The sequence below is a fragment of the Hylaeus volcanicus genome, chromosome 5, assembly GCF_026283585.1.
Source record: "Hylaeus volcanicus isolate JK05 chromosome 5, UHH_iyHylVolc1.0_haploid, whole genome shotgun sequence".
NCBI lineage: Eukaryota > Metazoa > Arthropoda > Insecta > Hymenoptera > Colletidae > Hylaeus > Hylaeus volcanicus.
Window position 1 is genome coordinate 10,122,729 of NC_071980.1, and position 17,086 is coordinate 10,139,814.

General features: G+C 29.9%; 7 protein-coding genes across 10 annotated transcripts; 5 read left to right on the forward strand and 2 right to left on the reverse strand.

Moving 5' to 3' along the window:
- The first annotated feature begins 33 nt into the window (after positions 1 to 33).
- On the forward strand, positions 34 to 2,481 carry LOC128877184 (uncharacterized). Its single transcript, XM_054124279.1, has 10 exons — positions 34 to 166; positions 242 to 501; positions 690 to 842; positions 963 to 1,093; positions 1,185 to 1,317; positions 1,418 to 1,540; positions 1,605 to 1,688; positions 1,784 to 1,936; positions 2,098 to 2,226; positions 2,339 to 2,481. Exons 2-10 carry the CDS (start codon positions 267 to 269, stop codon positions 2,449 to 2,451), a joined length of 1,254 nt encoding a protein of 417 aa, XP_053980254.1. The 5' UTR covers positions 34 to 166; positions 242 to 266; the 3' UTR covers positions 2,452 to 2,481.
- A 13-nt stretch (positions 2,482 to 2,494) lies between these two features.
- Positions 2,495 to 4,881, reverse strand: LOC128877185 (prostaglandin E synthase 2). Its single transcript, XM_054124280.1, has 5 exons — positions 4,288 to 4,881; positions 4,043 to 4,117; positions 3,646 to 3,983; positions 3,426 to 3,537; positions 2,495 to 3,298 (listed from the first exon to the last, which is right to left on the reverse strand). The coding sequence occupies exons 1-5, from the start codon at positions 4,576 to 4,578 to the stop codon at positions 2,936 to 2,938; spliced, it is 1,179 nt and encodes a 392-aa protein (XP_053980255.1). The 5' UTR covers positions 4,579 to 4,881; the 3' UTR covers positions 2,495 to 2,935.
- Positions 4,882 to 5,117: 236 nt separating this feature from the next.
- LOC128877181 (geranylgeranyl transferase type-2 subunit alpha) lies at positions 5,118 to 7,870 on the forward strand. Of its 3 annotated transcripts, none has more exons than XM_054124274.1 (8): positions 5,118 to 5,268; positions 5,442 to 5,506; positions 5,706 to 5,816; positions 5,900 to 6,018; positions 6,116 to 6,303; positions 6,382 to 6,573; positions 6,690 to 7,265; positions 7,339 to 7,870. In XM_054124274.1, the coding sequence occupies exons 2-8, from the start codon at positions 5,504 to 5,506 to the stop codon at positions 7,779 to 7,781; spliced, it is 1,632 nt and encodes a 543-aa protein (XP_053980249.1). In that variant the 5' UTR covers positions 5,118 to 5,268; positions 5,442 to 5,503; the 3' UTR covers positions 7,782 to 7,870. The 3 variants fall into 3 exon arrangements, with proteins under 3 accessions (XP_053980249.1, XP_053980247.1, XP_053980246.1); XM_054124272.1 differs by having other exon boundaries at positions 5,127 to 5,288; XM_054124271.1 differs by having other exon boundaries at positions 5,128 to 5,288; positions 5,378 to 5,506.
- A 149-nt stretch (positions 7,871 to 8,019) lies between these two features.
- On the forward strand, positions 8,020 to 11,042 carry LOC128877187 (guided entry of tail-anchored proteins factor 1-like). Its single transcript, XM_054124284.1, has 4 exons — positions 8,020 to 8,815; positions 8,892 to 9,057; positions 9,153 to 9,220; positions 9,297 to 11,042. Exons 1-4 carry the CDS (start codon positions 8,747 to 8,749, stop codon positions 9,486 to 9,488), a joined length of 495 nt encoding a protein of 164 aa, XP_053980259.1. The 5' UTR covers positions 8,020 to 8,746; the 3' UTR covers positions 9,489 to 11,042.
- LOC128877183 (coiled-coil domain-containing protein 6) lies at positions 9,717 to 14,986 on the reverse strand. Of its 2 annotated transcripts, none has more exons than XM_054124278.1 (6): positions 14,006 to 14,986; positions 12,439 to 12,979; positions 12,223 to 12,358; positions 12,027 to 12,076; positions 11,795 to 11,889; positions 9,717 to 11,723 (listed from the first exon to the last, which is right to left on the reverse strand). In XM_054124278.1, the coding sequence occupies exons 1-6, from the start codon at positions 14,225 to 14,227 to the stop codon at positions 11,571 to 11,573; spliced, it is 1,197 nt and encodes a 398-aa protein (XP_053980253.1). In that variant the 5' UTR covers positions 14,228 to 14,986; the 3' UTR covers positions 9,717 to 11,570. The 2 variants fall into 2 exon arrangements, with proteins under 2 accessions (XP_053980253.1, XP_053980252.1); XM_054124277.1 differs by having other exon boundaries at positions 12,027 to 12,154.
- An 86-nt stretch (positions 14,987 to 15,072) lies between these two features.
- LOC128877209 (nuclear nucleic acid-binding protein C1D-like) lies at positions 15,073 to 15,633 on the forward strand. Its single transcript, XM_054124327.1, has 2 exons — positions 15,073 to 15,286; positions 15,413 to 15,633. Exons 1-2 carry the CDS (start codon positions 15,073 to 15,075, stop codon positions 15,631 to 15,633), a joined length of 435 nt encoding a protein of 144 aa, XP_053980302.1.
- A 3-nt stretch (positions 15,634 to 15,636) lies between these two features.
- LOC128877186 (uncharacterized) lies at positions 15,637 to 16,911 on the forward strand. The gene is made up of 2 exons (XM_054124283.1): positions 15,637 to 16,179; positions 16,424 to 16,911. Exons 1-2 carry the CDS (start codon positions 15,989 to 15,991, stop codon positions 16,818 to 16,820), a joined length of 588 nt encoding a protein of 195 aa, XP_053980258.1. The 5' UTR covers positions 15,637 to 15,988; the 3' UTR covers positions 16,821 to 16,911.
- Positions 16,912 to 17,086: the final 175 nt, after the last annotated feature.

Here is a 17,086-nt window from a genome sequence, read left to right on the forward strand (position 1 = left end):
TATTAATTAAATTTTGTTTGTATTGTAATAAATTGTTGTACATATAAAAATTATATATACAATATACATTAATCGAGTAATAATTATTTTAATCTGAAGGAGGGTAATATTATTGTTGTATATAACTGTACAATGCAGACAAATATATGAACTACATATTAGCAATGTACGTATTCATTGTACATATCCATAAAAGTTATAATAAAATTATATCTTATTAACTGAACTTATTCCGTGTTAGGTATTGATAATACAGTTATGTAAACATGAGCAAATCGTATGCTGGCTTTTGTATACATGCTAATTGTTCTGATTCCTTCAGTACCGTTAAACGAAAGCCGTCAGAAGAAGCGAGCTTGTTTCAAACAGTTGCAATTCAAAAGATGTTGTGCATAGTCTCTCTAGTGATTCTCCTTTTTGGAAGCACCGCCTTCTGTCAAACCGTCCAACCGATTAATAGTAATGCCATGGAAATCCAACATTTAAACATGAGGCCAAGATGTGAGTACTTTTTAAACAAAAAAATTAATAACGTTGTATTTGAAGTATTAACAAATAAAATGGGAAAATGAAGTATACGTATAATAAAAGCAAGTAATGTAATTATTATGTCTTTGAAAATACCACTTAAGAGCTAAACAAACAATGATATACTTTATAATGAAATTATTAAAAGTATTTTCAAACAGTTTTCCCGCTATTCAGTGTTGTCCGTTTTGCAAATTCACAATGCCTGGCTAGCAATAACTTAAACGGCACTTGTTTTACTAGAAGAGAATGTCGTGATTACGGTGGAACAGCATCTGGTACTTGTGCAAGTGGACATGGCATTTGCTGTGTTTGTAAGTAAACGAACAACTGGGTTTCTCAAAAATTTCAAGTAATAAAACGATAACTTTTTTTATTACTCGCATTGACAAAAAATAAGATATTATGACTAATTTATAATTAACGTGTTGCAGTTCAAAAGACATGCGGATCTACTACAAATGTAAATAATACATATTTTACAAATCCTGAATATCCAACGACTTACGACGGAACAGGACGGTGTACGATAACAATTAATCGGTGTAATTCGAACATATGTCAGGTGTGTATTTAATATTATTATTATTACATACAGAAAGTTATAACTCAAGAGAGCAAAACCTGTTGAAATCTCGTTAAACCTTTTGTTCTAGTTACGTTTGGATTTTTTGGAATTTAATCTTGCCTCGCCAAACGCCAGTGGAGTTTGCGATTTCGATCTCTTCCTAGCTTCCGGATCATCGACATCGGTACCTCGAATTTGTGGAGAAAATGCAAACCAACACGGTAATAAGAACGTTATAATGTTCTTAACGAAATGTTATAATGTTCGCCATTTTTAAAATAAATTTTTTCAAATTATTTAACGTATTATTACATTTTTCAGTTTACATAGACTTTAATGGTGGATCACCAATTATGTTATCAATCGATACCAATTCCGAGTACTCTACAGAACGTCGTTGGAATATAAGAATTCAACAAATACCTTGCGATGCTACCTATAGAGGTACATAAATTATTGTATAATGTCCTTTTATTAAATGCTCACATTTCTTATATCTTTGTTGCAGCTCCAAATGGATGTTTACAATATTTCACTAGCGTTTCAGATACTGTGACAAGTTTCAATTACGGTACAACACAAAATCCAAGAGGTAAATTAAATTACAAAATTAATTTTAATTATCTGTCATTAATGTAAATATAAAAAAAAATTTAGAAATAACAAAATTCATTATAAATGTTGTAGCGCCAACATATGGTACTCGTCAAATGGCAAACACAAATTATGGTGTTTGCGTAAGAATGGCTCAAGGATATTGCGGCATTGAATGGTCACAAACAACTCCAAGTTCATTTTCTGTATCTGGTGATACAGGCTCTTTTGACTCTACTATAATAGGTAAAACGATTAAATAATAAATATTACATAACGAAGTCTTGTGTAACTCTAATGTAACTTTTATGACCACGTATTACACGTAATTTAAAAAATTACATTAAATACAATGCTTAGTCGGTTATTTGTGACAATTAATAATAACACTACTAACTGATAACTAGGTACTGAATTCGCAGCAGAAGCAGGAACAAATTGTACCAAAGATTTTGTTATCATCCCACATCCATTTCAAAATGGCATTCCAGTTGGTGTAGAACGATTCTGTGGTAATGGTTTCGTAACGAAAACGTGTAAGTACATTTTAAGGTGTAACCGAACTTTATTCTGAAATTATTGTTAATATTTCATTTTCAAGAAGATAATAAGAATCTTTAACTATGTACATACGTTTTCTTATTTTAGCATTTTCAAAACCATTTGTGATGTACGTTGTTACAAATGGAGATGAAATAGGAGAAATTGAAAATAAAGGATTCTCGCTGACGTACCGGCAAACACCTTGTTCAGTATTTTAGATGCATGTGTAATTTATGTTCCATACGGTAATGATTAATCAATGAAATTCCAAGTAAAAATGATCATTTACCACTTCTCAAAAGATTGTTGCGCTCTGCTTTGAATTACCCAGTTTTTTTTATCCTTATTATTTAACAATATTTACATTATATTAGTGCAAATCGTAAGATTTTTATAATCTTTTTCGCATTACCCTCGATAATATTCAAAACACAAACATAATTTTTTATATTCCTTTTATTCTTGTTTGACTTATATTCACGAATACTACGTACTATATAAATGTAAAATGTGAAATGCAGCTGTATATCTAGTTTTTTACAGAAGTATAATAAATTATTTTTTTCTTTAAACTTCGGTTTAAAAAGTTAAAAATAACATTCGATAATTGCAGATTCAATTCATTTAAACGTAATAATCTCAATGAAGATAAGTTAAGTAATACTAACTGATTTCAAAGAAATTAATTGATATTTACATTGTTCAATTAGCCAGGTATTTGCTTCCAGAATGTGCATCCACTTCTTTCATCATAGCATTATACCATGTTTCGAGCTTTGTGTTACTTAAAACATCTTTAAAGGCATTACAGCCTTCTATACTTTTCAGAATTCCATAAACAGCAAGATCTGATAAATTGGGCTTCTCGCCTCCCATAAATTTACCACCGCGTTTCTTAATGGCACGTAACCATTTGTTAACTTCGTCGTAGAGCGATTGGCGCACATCATCTTTTAGATCGTGTCTCCGTTTTAGACGTTTCGATATCATCCACATAGCTATAGCGCCCACATTTATCATTATTAATCGTTCCCATGTCGGAAAATATTCTTCCCATCTGCCAACCTGATCGACAAAGAAATTATCATTCTAATTCTTAAAATGCTTTCAATACCTCGAAGACCAGTTTTATACTAGCAAAACCTTTACAACTCACGTAATGTTATTAAACTTAATTCTGGTAAATACTTACTTCTGAAAACCAGTTGAAAGTATTATAAGCTTCGTCGAGTGTTCTGTATACATTCGGCGAGAGTGTATGGACAAGTTCATCGTCCGCCCACTTTCTCCATTTACGTTCGTTTCTGCAACAATAAATTTAATTAGATTTTGTTACTTTTTCTTTCTCAGCATTTTCAATGCAATTCAATTTAAGGAACCAGAGACAAATAATAAATATCGCGATAACTTACATGATGTCATCCAGGTTCTTATTTTCTGGCAACGTGTCTTTATACATTAAAAAATATTTGTTCATAATTTCATGTTTTAATTTGCTCTTTTCATCGTGCATCGCTATATACGGATAATATTCTACTAACTCGTTAACTTTTTGCGATTTGTCTTTCAAATGCGATGCTATTAACGATATGATCATTGAACTATCGTTTAGAGGTTGATAGCCAGATTCTACTTGTGTTAAAAGTATTGGTACTTTTTTGTAAGATGACCATGATATCTCTTTACGTAATACCGGATCTACTTCCACAACATCGTAAGATAGACCATAGTAATCCAAGAAAACTCTGACCTAGAATATTTTATTTATCAATTTTATTTTATCAAATCTACTAATTACGGATACTTCACCTTACAACAGAAGGGGCATGTTTGATATTGAAAAAGGGTCAGCTTTAATCCACTCGAATCGGTTGGTGAAATTATCTAAAATAAGAATAAATTATTAAATCAACCGTGTTATACGATAAAACACCTTTCTGATTTAAAACGTATTACATTATTAAAATTCTATAGTTTTATGTTTAACGAATTTGAATTATTCCTTTTTACAGTCGTTGTATCCTATTATAAAATTATAAATGAATTCGGCAAACCTGTCTTGAAACTGGTACCGATGGTTTTTCTTTTAGCACTTTGATTTTATATTCCTTTCCATCGAGATGATAAGTTTTCGATTTCTGTATATCCGAATACCACGAGTAACCTGCTGTAACAAGGACTCCGACAGAAATTCCCAATAAACTTGTCTTAAATATTGTTTTTGTTGTCGAGGACTGCCGAGTAGCCGACGAAAAACTTTCATTTCGTCTTGGGCACATTTGAAAAACATTATCGAAAGATTTGAAATTTTTTGGCAATTTCGATAATTTGATTAGTACAGACATCGTAAAGACTCGTTGACTATTGCATGCACACTTTGAAATAAATTAATCACGTTAGAGAACGTGTTGTTGTTACACAAATATTTTTGTAAGCATAACACTTTAGTGACATAACAGTTCGAAATTTGTCGAAAGGTTATATGAGGTTATGTTCAAGCGTTTACGTCGAAAAGTTTCAGAATGTTTCATTCATGTTTATAAATGCGTTATTAAACAAATTTAATAGCTTTTAACTAATATTATCAGCACAGTATCGAAACATTCAACATTTATCAATGTTTGTCATAGATCGTAAAATAGAAAATTACGATTTGTGGGTGAAATAAAATCCAAAATATCTTTATTATAATTATGAATATATATACATATATAGATATGTAGATCACGAAAATCTTTAATTAATGTATAATAATTAGCGATTATGATTTATATGTAGTAAATGGAAAGAAAAGTCTAGGGATTGTTTGTTTTTTTAAATTGAAGAATATGCACGATAATGATCAGTGCACTTTGCGCATAGCCGTATGTATGATGATATGATTTACATTTTACGTGTCATAGATCATGAGTGAGATGCCAGGTGACTGCTTCGATCAGTTGAAAGAAAGTTGAAAATATAAATAAAAGAAATTTATATCGAGTAATTGTAACTAATTGATGTTGAGAGAAAAATAAATAATGAAGGAAAACGTTGTGGGTTGATAACGGTTTAAGTATGAAATGCGAAACATTTGTGTATATATGTACATGTTTTTATCGTAAATATTACGACTAAGTAGTTAATTTAAGATTAATTTATTAGTCACGTAAATATATAAAGTGGAGAAGTATACTTAGGAACGGTATATAAGAAACCTGAGTTTCAGAATCGACCAGTTTAAAGGTTAAGAAGGCCTCTCTCTTTAAAGAATAACAAACATCACTTGCAATGGTAATAAAAATAAATATGTTATATAGAATTTTAACAAAACATATTATTTGTGTACGATAGATAAACAATTTTAATTGTTTCAATCGTGTATTTAAAAATGATTCAGTTTTATTAAAATATAATTATGTAATTACATATTTCTTCCATTTCACGTAATTGCATTCGCTACTCCAAATAACAAATTACATATGGTTTGTAGCACGGCAGAGTAAAGGTTCGAACGAGTGCGGAACAAGAGGCACTGAAAAAGAAAGAAAGGGCTAAACGACTCGCACAGTATAAAGTGAACATGAGCATGGTATTTCAAAAAGTAATCCTTTTTTTATATCATATAAAGATTTTAATGCTGTAAGCTGGTGTAATAAAATAATGATTTTGTTTGAAACATTACAGAGAAAAGATCAAATTTATGATGATGAGTTAATGAAGATTACAGAGCGTTTGTTATTAGAAAATCCTGATATTTATACTTTATGGAATATTCGCAGAGAGGCATTTACAAACAATGACTGGTAACTAACATTAACGATATATTGAAATATAGTAAGATAAAGTATAGTATAGCATAAAAATATAAAATTTAATGTAAAACAAATGTTACTGAAACAGGAACGAAGATGTTTTGAAAGAATTATATCAGCGTGAATTAACGCTGACCGAAAACTGTCTGAAACTAAATCCTAAATCGTATTCTGCATGGCATCAAAGAATATGGATCATGGATCGTATGGATGAACCTAACTGGAAAAGAGAATTAATGTTGTGTGCTAAGTACTTGGATTTCGATGAAAGGAACTGTAAGTCATTGATATTACTAATGTTTTTGGTTTTAATGTCCAAAGTAGTAATGTATATTTTTTTTTGTTTTGTTTTAGTTCATTGCTGGAATCATAGAGCATTTGTCGTACAAAAAGCAGAAATTTCTCCTGAAGAAGAATTTAAATTTTCTACCTCAAAGATTCTAAATAATTTTTCTAATTATTCTTCCTGGCATTACAGGAGTCAACTCTTATCAAAAATATTTAACGATTACACGCAACAGAGTATTGATGAGAAAAAGAAAGATGGTAATGTTGTTATTACATACCAACTATTATACAAAAATGTTAAGTTTGTTTTCAATTAATTTTATAATATACAATGAAAGGTACTGTTGTCTATACTGTTGTTCTTTTTTTTTTAGAACTGGAATTGGTAATGAACGCCACATTTACAGACCCTAACGATACTAGTGCCTGGTTTTATCAAAGATGGTTATTAAGTACTCAAGAATTATCTCCCTCTCTTTCTCAAGCTTTATTGAACGACAATAATGTGATTCTTTTTATCAACCAAAATGTATCGATAGAATCGTTATGTTTGCGAATAAACAATGAAAATGAGAATGTTTCGTGGAAATCTTGGCAAAAAACAAAATTTTCTAAATTGTGGTTTGGAAAATTCGAAAAGCAATTCAACGAAATAAAGGAAGTCCAGATCGATATCAACGGACACCGTTACCCTTTACACTATTTTAATCAAAAGTGGATTTATAAAAAAAAGAAATGTAAATCTTGTTGTAACGAAGACCAGTTGATGGAACAATTAATGAATTATAAGCAGCTCGCAGAACTGGAACCTGATAATAAATGGGCTCTTCTTACTGGTGTACATTTGATGAGAAAAATCGATTTCGTAAAATTTCACGATGATATTTTGTCGAGTTTGAATGTTCTTCTTAATATCGATCCTCTTCGGTCTAATTATTATAGAGATTTACGTAAGTATAATTAACAGCGAAGCTATTTATTCTCGTTATTATGAAAATCGAATGATGACAATTTTTTTTTCAGAAAGTAAATATGTTATCGAGTACAAATTGCACAGTTTATGGAACATGGAAGGAGATCAGGAAATAAAATCAGAAATTGATCTTTCAGGATTAAATCTAACAACATTGAGTAATAATGAATATCTTAGTTTTTTTGAAGAAATAAATCTTGGTGCAAACTTTTTATCAAACTCTATGCATCAGTTGTCTTTTCTGCAAAACTGTACAAAATTATCATTGTCGAGTAATCAGTTGGAAAGTCTGCAGAAATTTCCTACACTACAAAATCTCGAGGTTTTGTCATTGAGAAATAATAAACTGAAAGATTTGGAGGAAATATCACAATTACTAACAAGACACAAATTGAAGTCCCTTGATTTGAGAGAAAATCCTGTTTGTAATATTATAGAATTGAAGAGTACTGTTACGGAAATTGATCCAGATTTAGAATTATACATAGATTAATTTTAATAACCTATATATATAAATTAGAACGTATTTCTATAAATATGTAATAAAATAAACATTTAACGTACGGTTATGGGACGCATGAAGATACGTGTCTTGCATCATTTACTTAATATTTTGCAGTGATTTTTATTCGTGTCTAGATACTATTAGCTTCGGAATCTAAAGTATGCAATTGGTATGATCAAAGCACATGTAAAGAGAATTGCTTGTGTTAATAAAGTTATATATAAATAATAGAGGAAAACATAAATTTGAATAGAAGGAATGTAATGTAACTGATAAAAGGTCATATTTTGTAAATGTAAGGTTGCTGAGTTGTTTAACATTTTTTTTTTTAGTCGACCTTATCAAAAGATTATGCTAACCAACCAGCCTTTAAGTAACGAATGGGATGCATCATTGCCCCAGAGGAATGATCAGTACCATAATTGTTAACAATTGTAGTTTATTATTCATAACATTCATTGCATTTATATTTTGTTATATATAAAAGCACGAACGCCAGGACGCGCGAAGGTATGGCCATCTAATTTTTCACATATATTCAAGTTTTACTTTTTTCTCTATATTCATACAATTTTACATCATAATTATCATAATTCAACTTCTAATTGTTGATTTGTACACTAATAATTAATTGATATCAAGTTCTCTAAATAATTAAGAAAATCGAACGTGGCGTTATCTCTCGGTTAACCGTCCAAGTTTTTCGCAAAATAATTCGTATACTAGTTTCGATAAGAGTTTCGTATCTCCAAAATCGTATAAATATCAAATTTCCTAATATAAATATGTTAGCCAATTGTTATAAAAGTTTTCATATGCGGTAAAATTGATGTAAATGATTTTGTATATTCTAACCTCTAAATGATTTCTTCTGTTAACATTGGAGTATTTTTCGAGTGATATTGTATATAAAAATTGCGAGATATGAACTTTACTTTATCGGACACCGTAAAATGAATTTATTTATCGTATCGACTATAAGTTGTTTTTTAGAATACATTGTTCCAATTTTAATCAAATATGTGAGTATCAGAGTATTCATATCATACAGTATCAGTCTTGTTATTTTTAATTTTATTTGATTTCTATCTGTTTTAGGTTACGTCTCGCTTATATACAATAACGAAGCATGACATGGAATTGCGGGATGATTTGGTTAACCTAAAACACGAAATGCTCGGGATATCTATAGTCGATGAATTTGCAAAATATGCAAAACTTCAACGTAAATGTAATAAAATAGAAGGCATTTTAAAAGAAACAGGTAAAACAGTTATATGATATAGAAAATTTGTTCATCTTGTAGCAAATTTAGCATCCACCAAAATGATTCATCTCTGTGTGATATTTAATTTTTAGCATATAAGCGATTATCTTCCAGAATGAAGATACAACTGTTCATAACTTATGGGTTTCGTATATTAAACGTATGTATTTTTTTTGTTTATTACTTTTTAAATAATTGTTGTCATAACAACGATTCAATAATTGTAAATGTTTCAGGGTTTGTTTGAATTAATTTTATCTTATCTCTACAAAAATAAACCAGTGATCATTTTTCCAAAGGGTATGCTTTGGCCGATACAAAATTTCCTAAGTTGGCCATGTTCTCAAGAAGATTCAATTTCTTTAATTGTTTGGCTTGTAATTGCTAGATTAGTTGTATCCATGTGCAGAAAAATTGATATAACATAATACTGATTATTAATATTAAGATGTACATAATCAACAAAGTGAAACTTCTTTAAAAGATTTCCAAGGCATAGGTATCGCTAGACGAATGGAAATATCTTGAAAAATGTATATAAACTACTTTTTTCCAAATACACAAATCAAATAACTGTTATAATACTTGCTGTACATATAGCAGTAGTTAGAATTTTATATCGTTTTTTATAAGGGTAACAATAAATTTGATGGATATAATAGCAAAAAAGTGACTGTATTTCGTAAAAGCTTGAGTAAAATACATAATACATAATAGTGAAATATATATCTGCATATAATTATCGATAAGTAATAATAATTTTATGTTTTAACAAAACCTTTTTATATATGACAATTGATACATCTATATTTTTCCTATATAACGTAGCAAACAACGTTTTATCCACGCGTAGAGTATTCATGGAACATCTATTTTAGAAAGCTTAAAAGGAATTGATAATTTTGTCTGTTAATTTAATTACATTAGATAAATATTCATTTTATTGTTTAATTTAGCTTTTCTGTTACATTGTTTGCCTTTTTGTTAACGGCATTATAATTTGATATTGCGACACATATGATACCCAAATATTACATGTATTAATTGTATTATAGGAAATTCTATGACACGAAAATTAAATTAATTTCGTTTGAAACCGAAAAACTGAACTATCAACCTCTTTCCAATACTGGACAAAGGACAAAAATAGTATCCATATAACACACTTTTAATAATATATTGAAAAATCTGAAGATTCGAATAAATTTGAGCACCAATAACGAATAATAATGTTGAAATTATTATAAGGTATAACATAAAATTGTTATGATTTACTTTATCACATTCATATAAATATCAACCAAACATATTTTATACATGACATGTTACAAAATAGCAGGTAATGCTGTGACTGAAAAGCGAAATGTGTTTGTTTAATTTTTAGATGAAACAATGTCAAAAATCGATAATATAGACTTCCTTTTAAAATTAAACAATCATTGTACACATAATATAGTGACACGTTTAATATTCCAAATTAAATAGATATTATTTATGAACAGAAGTCATATAGTTGACACCTGTAATCACTGTTAATACAGTGATGTTACGTTTGAAATATTTCAAAATAAGAAAATTTTTGTTACAAATATTAGTAATGTAATTATCTTTCTAAATGTTCAGTATATCAGCATATAAATGCAACAATGTCATGTTTACGTTAACTTCAATATTAGTTATGTTGAACTCGTACATAACATACAAATGCTTATACATAAAATAAAATAAGTCAAGTTATGTGATTGTATACAAAATGAAACCAATAGCATACAAAATATTGAAACAATAAATATTTTGCAAAACATTGATAATATCGATATTCTACAGTTTCTGTTCTTTTTGTTGATAGTTTCATTTTACTTTTAATAGCATACTTTTTTTTTTTAAAGTTAATTGGTTACGTGTTTAATATTTTCTCGCTCTTCTAATTTCGTTACAAACATTGATATTAAAATGAAAAGAATTTAAATAAATTACTATCATAGAATAATTATTATTGAAATATTTTTTCTTACCACCTAGATATTTAAATTAAAAAATATACTTTCTTTCTCACACTACGTTAAATACCAGAAAAAAACCGTACTAGTTTATAATATGTAAGAATAAAATGCAAAAGAAATTAGAAGAGCAGGTTTATTGAAATCTCCTTCTCCCGTCAATTTTTTTTATTGTTAGGCTATTTTGAAGCTGCTTAGAATTTTATAAACGATTATTTAGTTTTTATTATAAATACTGTTTTGCATCGTGTTACTATCAGAAATGTCTAAGCGACTCGATACAAAGTAAAGATCAATTTATAGTATATTTATTTTTACGGATACTTTTTTAATTAATGTATACGCACTGTACTATGAATGTGAAGCAATTAAAATATTAGAAAGTTAGGTATTTTTCTTTAAAATAATTCTCGTTATGTTATACAATCACATAGTACAAATGCATCAACCAAAGAAGTACTTTATATGAATACATGACGAAATATTTGTAATTAGAGAAATTCAACTGACTTATGTTTTAGCAATATCCATTGGTGATCCGCTAGTTGCATTTGTAGCCGTGTTAGCGATCGGTGGACCCCCTGAACTTACAATAGTTGGCGGAATCGCAGGTTTGACAAATCTGTCCGATGTGCGTCTATTGGATGGTGTTATCACATGGCCCTGTTTAAATAATGCAGAATAATATAATACATAAAACGTGAAATTTACAGATACAACGACACACGACTTACCGCAGAAGGAGGTGATGAACTTGCAAACGGAATTGGAGTAGGCTGACCACAAGCGTAACATCGATTCGTGTTAAATCCCTCTCTTGTTGACGATCCTGTAAATAAGTATTATCTTCAATGACTATTAATATGCACTTACAAAAAGTAAAAAGCATACGAAGAAGAAAACAATACATCAAAGAAAAAAATAATGATAATAAATTACAGGGAAATAAAACACAAGAATAATTACCTGGACTTAGCGGTCTAGAGGAACTAGGCGAAGGATTGTACGGCACAGGGCTGGAAACAGTACGATTTCTTATATTTCCACCAGACATCACAATTTCATTATAGTGCCGTTCTTCTTCCATTTCCAAACTAACAAATAGATCAAACTTGAAGTCAAACTGAAATAGTTTCATAGTTTATATACTATAGTTATTTACCTAGATTCCGATTCTGAAAGATGTCTGCATAAAGCCTCGCGACGTTCTACTTCTAACTGTAACTTTCTCTGAAGTCTCAAATTTTCTTCACGAATTTGTTTCTCCTCGTTCACGTATCGCTGTGTCTTCTCCGTGTCTGATGTGGATAACACATAAATATATTAAAGACTTTTGTATACTCGCGCATCTATATTATCGTACAATAGAAATTCTTACGTTCTTGTTGAGAGATGAGCAATGTATGTCTTAGCGTGGCTACTTCGCTTCTTAAAGTTTGAATATGTGTACTTAAACTAGTAGCAGTATCACCGTTATTAATTTCTCTCGGCGAGGTGGGATCGGACACGGGTTGGTCTAATTTTATTTGAAGCATTCTTTTCTCTGCCTCCAATTTATCCATTCGTTTCCATAATTTATTTACTAATGCTTCTTGTTCTTGCTCGAGCGTATTTTCAAGTTCGACCTTTTCTCTACGTAGTTGCTCTAAATTACTTTGTTTCGCGAGAGTTTCGGCCTCGAGTTTTTCTATCTTTCTCATTAATTTATTAACAAGACATTCCTGTTCCTGTTCTAAAGTTTGTTCCAGGCGACATTTTTCTTGACGCAATTGGTTCAATTTTCTCGACAGGTCGTTCGTTAAACACTCCTCCTCTTGTTCATAATGATGCGCTAGCGTTTCTTTCTCTTTCTTGAGCGCTTGAATTTTCTTCAATAACGTATTACTTATAAATTCTTCTTCTTGCTCGGCTTTAGCTTGCTAGAATACGACATAATTATAATGTGTTAGGTATTCAACATTTTTAAATATTATTAAAAAGAATTTATTATTTAAATATAATAACATCTTAAACCGAATATTACATTAACATGAATAACCACATTGTTTTATATCTACAAATTCTACAAACTAAATAGATGGTTTAAAACATTTTGAATGAATGTACTAAGATATTTAAAACATTGTGAATGTATTTTTTGTGTTGAGCAATATTATACATATAGGTGATATCCCAATTTACGACATACTTTAATTATTGCTCTATGTTTAAGGCACATACAATTAGTGTATATTTGTCTAAAGGCAAGGGATCAACAAGAAATCAACTAATGTTTTGTAAGGTATGTTTTCAGAGAAGCACAGATGATTTTCAAGAGTAGAAGATCTTGTTAAAGAGCCTACAACAAATATTGCAGATACAGTGAAAATATTAGGACTGATGTTAAATCAGTCTTCAACATCAACTGAGAACCCTCTTCAAGCATCAACTAAGCTTACATAATTTTCATCCAAATTGTCTATAAGAAAGCATTTAGCTATATATACATATATATATATATATATATATATATATAAAAATTGTTTCAACAAATTTCTATTGTCTTTTTATCAAGTTTTTATGATTGAACATGATACCCTTTATGTAAATGCAGAAATAATGTTTATTATATTTCACAGTTTCATATTGTACATAATCATTGATATGTTATACATGGCTATTATATTATAATGAACCTTAATATTTACGGGAAAGTTAAAAATGTGATCAGGAAATAATGAATTTGAAGGGAACCACAAAAATCAGTGAGACACTATAATAAAAAGTGGAAGATAGTTTAATGTCAAAGTAACCTTTACTAGGAATAATAGTTTCTTTTTCTGATTCAATTAAAACTGTAACCGATATTAAAACGTTGAAATACCTTATGGGAAAGTACGTATACGATCTGTTAATATGCCGATATACGATGGTTCCAGTTAGTAAAAAATACATAAGCAACTTACTATAATGACAGAGGCCTGACGAAGACCACGGTTCTCTTCTTGCAACGCCTTCACCCTCAATTTGTAGGTTTCCAGCTCGACTTTAAGGACGCGATTGTGCTGTTGCAACGACTCGATTCTTTTCTGAAGTTGTTCTCTGGTTACAGGAGACGGCGGCATCATTATCGGTCCTCCGTCGATCGAGCTCGAGTCACTTTCAGATGCGCTATCACGGTCAGCCATTTTTCTTAGACAGGAATTTCTTTAAAAAAAACCTTACTATTCTTTCTTTTTCATCGCACCCTCGAATAAAATCGTGCGATATATATTTTTTTCAAGACACGTGTATGTGCTTCTTCGTTAAAACTTCATTACTTCGCGAGAAATAGCCGTAATATCACATCAAACTGCCGCACATGTGCTCTACCTAAGAACGAATCAGCTGTTTGCTTGTCCACGAGTTATTCGAGAAGAAGATGTCAAACGTGGTCAAACGGATTTCGGCAATGCGACTCCCTAGAGCGTTTCCCGAATTTCCCTTTCACTATACAGGGTGTCCCATAATTGTTGGAAGTCCTTGAAAAGGGTGGTTCGGAGAGTGATTCGAAACACTTTTTTCCTTAGTGAAAATGTCTGAGGCTTCGTTGAGGAGATATTAACGGAAAACCCCGACCAATCAGAGCGCGAGTATGCTGGCGGAAAGTAGGCCGTGTTTGTATTTTCTTTTTTTACTTTACATGAAATTTAGGAGCCCAAATGGTTTCTTGCACCCGGGCCCCTTTATAGAGAGGGCCGGCCCTGGCTAGTTTTCCCGTAAATACATTGTTGACAAAGAGAAGAGCGTACATAATAACCTCCAATAACCTCTTAACAAACGAAAATTGAATTGGTACGATATGCTGATTGTAAATAATCAAATAAACTTAAAAACCGCAATTGTTTCTAATAACTGTAAAAACTGTAATTTCGTCTGAATTATAAATTGCGAAATAGTGGTTTAAAGAGGTTTAGTTTTAGAATTTAATTTTTCATAACAAAACACAGAGATATGTTCGTAATAAATTCAAATATAATTTCTTAGGTTAAACATGGATGCTGACTTCGAAGAACTTTCCCACGACACAGAGCTTATTGCGAAAGTGAAGCAATTTCGAGATGCAACATTGAAAATCGAAGAGACGATCAAACTTGCTACAGATCCAGATGTATACGAGAAACTTTCTAACGCTGATAAAGTTAAACACGATCTATTGATATCTTATAGTATAAACAGTTTGTTTTGGATGTATTTACGTGCAGAAGGTACAAAGTGAAGAATTTTCATAGTGCTTTTAAATTACATAAAATATTGTATTTTTTGAACTTCAACTTGATTATCATTTAAATTATTACCAAAGTACTCACTAACTCGATTTAACTGTTGATTAGGAATCGATCCAACAAAGCACAGAATAAAATCAGAAAATGATCGTTTGAAGAAGTCTATGACACGCGCAAAACAAATTGAAGACAGAAACACTCTTATGCCACGTATAAATAAAGATGTTGCGCAAAAATTTGTTAGAAATGGATTGTGGGACGCAAGGAATAACCAACAGAAATACAAAGACATCAAACATACAAATGATAATAACATGACTGAAACTTGATTCGGACGAGGAATTAAATTTTGTTGAAGACTTGCGTGTATTATATGTACATATTTATGTATAAATACAAGTATAAAGAAAAATATAAGGCTGTGTTCACCATGGGTCAAACCGTGGCTTTTTTATATTCGTTAGGATACACTTAAATAATTCAATGTATTGAATAAGTACACCAGTAATTTCAAGTAGTATGCGATATTTATGTTGTAGGACATTTTTTGCGTTTGTTTACTTTTGCTTTATAACCTTCCAAAGTGGCTTAAAATGAAAGTGGAATTTCTATGTACACCAAGTATACTTTTAATTTTTGCGATAAGCGTACTTGTATTAAACACTTTTATCTATAAATGAAATAATGGAATCTAAATACCAAAATAATATATTAAATAAAAATTCAAACGAAATTTCACCGTTAAAACTATTACACAACATTAAAGATTATTCTGAAAAAGAAAGTGTTACTTGTTCTTCTAAACCATGTGTTTCAACCACATCGGATTGTATATCACCATCAAAAAATAGAAATAATTTCACATCAATAAACCAGTAAGTTATTTTAGCTTTTAATATAATTGGAAAATTTAATTTTCTAAGAATTAGAAGATGAATACTGTAATTTTAATGAAAGAGATTTTTGTTGTACTATATTTTCATTAGAATCAAACATTTTCATCTTAAATTTGTTGTATTTCAATTAAAAGTGTAACAGAGATATTTACAATTCTGATTTCAAATGATTTCTCGCGAATATGCAATGTATATTTTTAAATATATGCACTTTATTTTCCAGGGTAACTAAATTGTTTACAAAATTGCAAATACAAAGTAACATAAAGTATAACGAAGAAAAAGATGAACATCTTGCTGGAAATATAATTAATATAATTCAAACGCTTAACATAGTATTAGTAAAACCAATTTCTCCTGACTATCTTTTGTACTTTGGCACACCACTGTTTTTGAATTGCACAAATCCTGAAATTTGTGGAACAAAATATAAATTATTGGGCTATATAGATGATATATTTGGATCTATCGGAGATCCTATGTACTCTATAACTATGATGTGCAATCCAAAAGACATAATGAACATTAATACTCGAGTATACTATTTTCCAAATAATCCGAGTACTGAAGAAGAGACCTACATTGTATGTAGAACATACAAGGGACGAGATTTCCAATAAAAGAAAGTATAGCATTACAACAAAGTATTAACAATAAGTGTTTAATATTTCATTAATAACAGAAAATAAATTATTCTTCTGCATAAAATTACATTAACACATACTACTTATTTATCTCACCAGTTCCTGTTGTAATACAACAAAACCGTGGGTAACGCTAATGAAACTTTTAATGAAATATTTCTATAAATAATGAATTTGTAATTGTATAAATTTATGCACACATAGTTTACAGAAAAATTATATATTTATCATTCCTAGCACTC

What these genes read in the sequence shown, in the direction of transcription:
- LOC128877184 (XM_054124279.1), top strand. Translation starts at nt 267, where the DNA reads ATGAGCAAATCGTATGCTGGCTTTTGTATACATGCTAATTGTTCTGAT. An exon ending in TTTAAACATGAGGCCAAGAT is followed by an intron (nt 502 to 689) that starts GTGAGTACTTTT and finishes ATTTTCAAACAG; the next exon opens with TTTTCCCGCTATTCAGTGTT. An exon ending in TGGTTTCGTAACGAAAACGT is followed by an intron (nt 2,227 to 2,338) that starts GTAAGTACATTT and finishes TTCTTATTTTAG; the next exon opens with CATTTTCAAAACCATTTGTG.
- LOC128877185 (XM_054124280.1), bottom strand. Translation starts at nt 4,578, where the DNA reads ATGTCTGTACTAATCAAATTATCGAAATTGCCAAAAAATTTCAAATCT. An exon ending in CATGCCCCTTCTGTTGTAAG is followed by an intron (nt 3,984 to 4,042) that starts GTGAAGTATCCG and finishes AAAATATTCTAG; the next exon opens with GTCAGAGTTTTCTTGGATTA. An exon ending in CTTTCAACTGGTTTTCAGAA is followed by an intron (nt 3,299 to 3,425) that starts GTAAGTATTTAC and finishes TTTGTCGATCAG; the next exon opens with GTTGGCAGATGGGAAGAATA.
- LOC128877181 (XM_054124274.1), top strand. An exon ending in GCATTTACAAACAATGACTG is followed by an intron (nt 6,019 to 6,115) that starts GTAACTAACATT and finishes TTACTGAAACAG; the next exon opens with GAACGAAGATGTTTTGAAAG. An exon ending in TGATGAGAAAAAGAAAGATG is followed by an intron (nt 6,574 to 6,689) that starts GTAATGTTGTTA and finishes TTTTTTTTTTAG; the next exon opens with AACTGGAATTGGTAATGAAC.
- LOC128877187 (XM_054124284.1), top strand. Translation starts at nt 8,747, where the DNA reads ATGAATTTATTTATCGTATCGACTATAAGTTGTTTTTTAGAATACATT. An exon ending in TTCCAATTTTAATCAAATAT is followed by an intron (nt 8,816 to 8,891) that starts GTGAGTATCAGA and finishes TATCTGTTTTAG; the next exon opens with GTTACGTCTCGCTTATATAC. An exon ending in AGGCATTTTAAAAGAAACAG is followed by an intron (nt 9,058 to 9,152) that starts GTAAAACAGTTA and finishes TTTAATTTTTAG; the next exon opens with CATATAAGCGATTATCTTCC.
- LOC128877183 (XM_054124277.1), bottom strand. Translation starts at nt 14,227, where the DNA reads ATGGCTGACCGTGATAGCGCATCTGAAAGTGACTCGAGCTCGATCGAC. An exon ending in CTCTAGACCGCTAAGTCCAG is followed by an intron (nt 11,890 to 12,026) that starts GTAATTATTCTT and finishes ACTTATTTACAG; the next exon opens with GATCGTCAACAAGAGAGGGA. An exon ending in GTTCATCACCTCCTTCTGCG is followed by an intron (nt 11,724 to 11,794) that starts GTAAGTCGTGTG and finishes TTATTTAAACAG; the next exon opens with GGCCATGTGATAACACCATC.
- LOC128877209 (XM_054124327.1), top strand. Translation starts at nt 15,073, where the DNA reads ATGGATGCTGACTTCGAAGAACTTTCCCACGACACAGAGCTTATTGCG. An exon ending in GATGTATTTACGTGCAGAAG is followed by an intron (nt 15,287 to 15,412) that starts GTACAAAGTGAA and finishes ACTGTTGATTAG; the next exon opens with GAATCGATCCAACAAAGCAC.
- LOC128877186 (XM_054124283.1), top strand. Translation starts at nt 15,989, where the DNA reads ATGGAATCTAAATACCAAAATAATATATTAAATAAAAATTCAAACGAA. An exon ending in AATTTCACATCAATAAACCA is followed by an intron (nt 16,180 to 16,423) that starts GTAAGTTATTTT and finishes TTTATTTTCCAG; the next exon opens with GGTAACTAAATTGTTTACAA.